General features: G+C 55.3%; 1 protein-coding gene across 1 annotated transcript in view; it reads left to right on the top strand.

Annotated features, from left to right (window-relative positions):
• Positions 1-598, top strand: part of CD82 (CD82 molecule) — a 17,167-nt gene extending 16,569 nt beyond the window's left edge. The window contains exon 8 of the mRNA XM_010144150.1: positions 267-598. Coding sequence (XP_010142452.1) covers positions 267-344 — 78 coding nt within the window. The 3' untranslated portion in view covers positions 345-598. The remainder of the gene's footprint in view (positions 1-266) is intronic.
• The last annotated feature ends 1,188 nt before the right edge of the window (positions 599-1,786 follow it).

Consider the following 1,786-nt stretch of genomic DNA (forward strand, 5'->3'; position numbering starts at 1 on the left):
AGAGTGAGACGTGCAACATCGTGCCAGCGAGATCCCACTTTTTGTGGACTTAAAAAGCCCCTAACGTAGATTGTAGGTGAAGGCACATCTTTTTGCATCAAAACATTGTTGTCATGCCTGTTATTGCATTATCCTTGCGTTGGGGCCCACCTGTGTGGTGTCATTAGAAGGGGACCACTGTATTCTGCTCCCATCTCATCCTTTCGTCCCACCTTGTTGCTGGTCTGGTTGCTGATTGTGTTCCCGTTCTTCATGACTCGTTCCAGCTGCTGGGGATGATCCTCTCCATTTCGCTCTGCAAGAACATCCACAGCGAAGACTACACCAAAGTGCCCAAGTCTTGAGCTGGCTGACACCAGAGCTGCGGCACCACGTAGAAAGGAGCAAGCAGAACATTCCTGCCTCGTACCCAGACTGTCCAACCATTGACCATAATTCCTGTGACATTCTGTTTCTGATACCACTCTGCTAAGAACCCTTAGAGCTCCAATACAGCCTCATCTTCTGGCAATAGGGCCCTTGGGCCAGCTGCATCCTCCTCTGGATTATTTCTACTTCAAGAAGCAGAACTTCACTGTCTCGTATCACGTGAGACACCGATGAACCTGAGGGGACAATGCTTTTGCTGCCTGCTCCATGTTAAACCATACTATTCCTAGCTCCATTCTACGACCCACTGGACCTAATGTACAATAAGTCCTCTCCCGCCTCGTTCTCCTCCCACACATCTGTCCCCCAGACGCCCCATCTCCCTGCCCTATAAGCCAGGATTGCTGTTGAGATTCCAGTGCTTTGGTAGCTTCACCGACTTCACTGACCTGTGGTGGTAACTAGTCGTGCTTTATAGGCCTTCTCCTCCCTTGCAGTTAACCTGGTTCGGCTGCTGGTGTGCGTCTTCCAGGCGAGGCTCCCATCCGACACGCCGACTGCTGCCCTCACTCTCGCTGCTCCTGCCTCTGGAGCCAGCCATGCCTTGCCTTCAGCGGAGCTCTTCCCTTGGGCGGGAGGAGAAGCCGCTGGGAAGGGAGCCCAGCCTGCCTAAGCCCAGCGTAGCCTGGCAGATTGTGGTGGTGGTGCGCAGCTGCTTCTGCAGTGGGCCCCTTGGCTTCTGGATTTGGCACTTACGTGTTTCTCCCACTTGCCACTCCACCTTCTCCTCTCCCCCGTGACTGCTTTGCTGGCTCCTGACAGCTTGAGGCACTTCAGAGGCCGCTGCACAGAGTGGACTCAGCCCCCGGCTGGCTCTGCTGGCTCCATTCTTGGGTTGCCAACTTTTATAGAGTTAACTTGATTCTTCCCCTGCCCGCTTTGAGAACGTAACGCTGGTGAGCTGCGGGGTGTAACTGTGGTTGTGGCGGGATCTGATGGGATCGCTGACGCTGCGTAGTGGACATCTCACTGCTACCAGTGCCCAGTACAGGTTCTGTAGGGTAAGTTGCTTTCATTTGAGTTGTCCAGGTTTCTGACTCCACCACGGTCTGGAGCCATGGCTGCGTCCTGAGCTCTGTCTGGAGCGTAAGGACCGCAGCAGAGAAGGGGCTGGTTCTGCAGTGTGCAGGCTGGGTGGCTGCTCTACAGAGTGGCCGGTCTGCTCGCGCTGCTCAGCCAGCAGCACGGAGCGGTGTACAGCAGGAGAAGAAAAGGAAATGGATGTGAGAAGGAGCCCCTGCTCCTTAGACAAGGGAGCTGGGTGCAAATCCTCAGTCTCAGAGGTGGCTCGGGCACAGCAGCCACACGTGCGTACAGCCACCCTGACAGCAGGGAGTTGCGTGACAGGGGAGAGGGT

Source organism: Buceros rhinoceros, unplaced genomic scaffold (assembly GCF_000710305.1).
Source record: "Buceros rhinoceros silvestris isolate BGI_N320 unplaced genomic scaffold, ASM71030v1 scaffold19239, whole genome shotgun sequence".
In the NCBI taxonomy this organism is placed as follows: Eukaryota; Metazoa; Chordata; class Aves; order Bucerotiformes; family Bucerotidae; genus Buceros; species Buceros rhinoceros.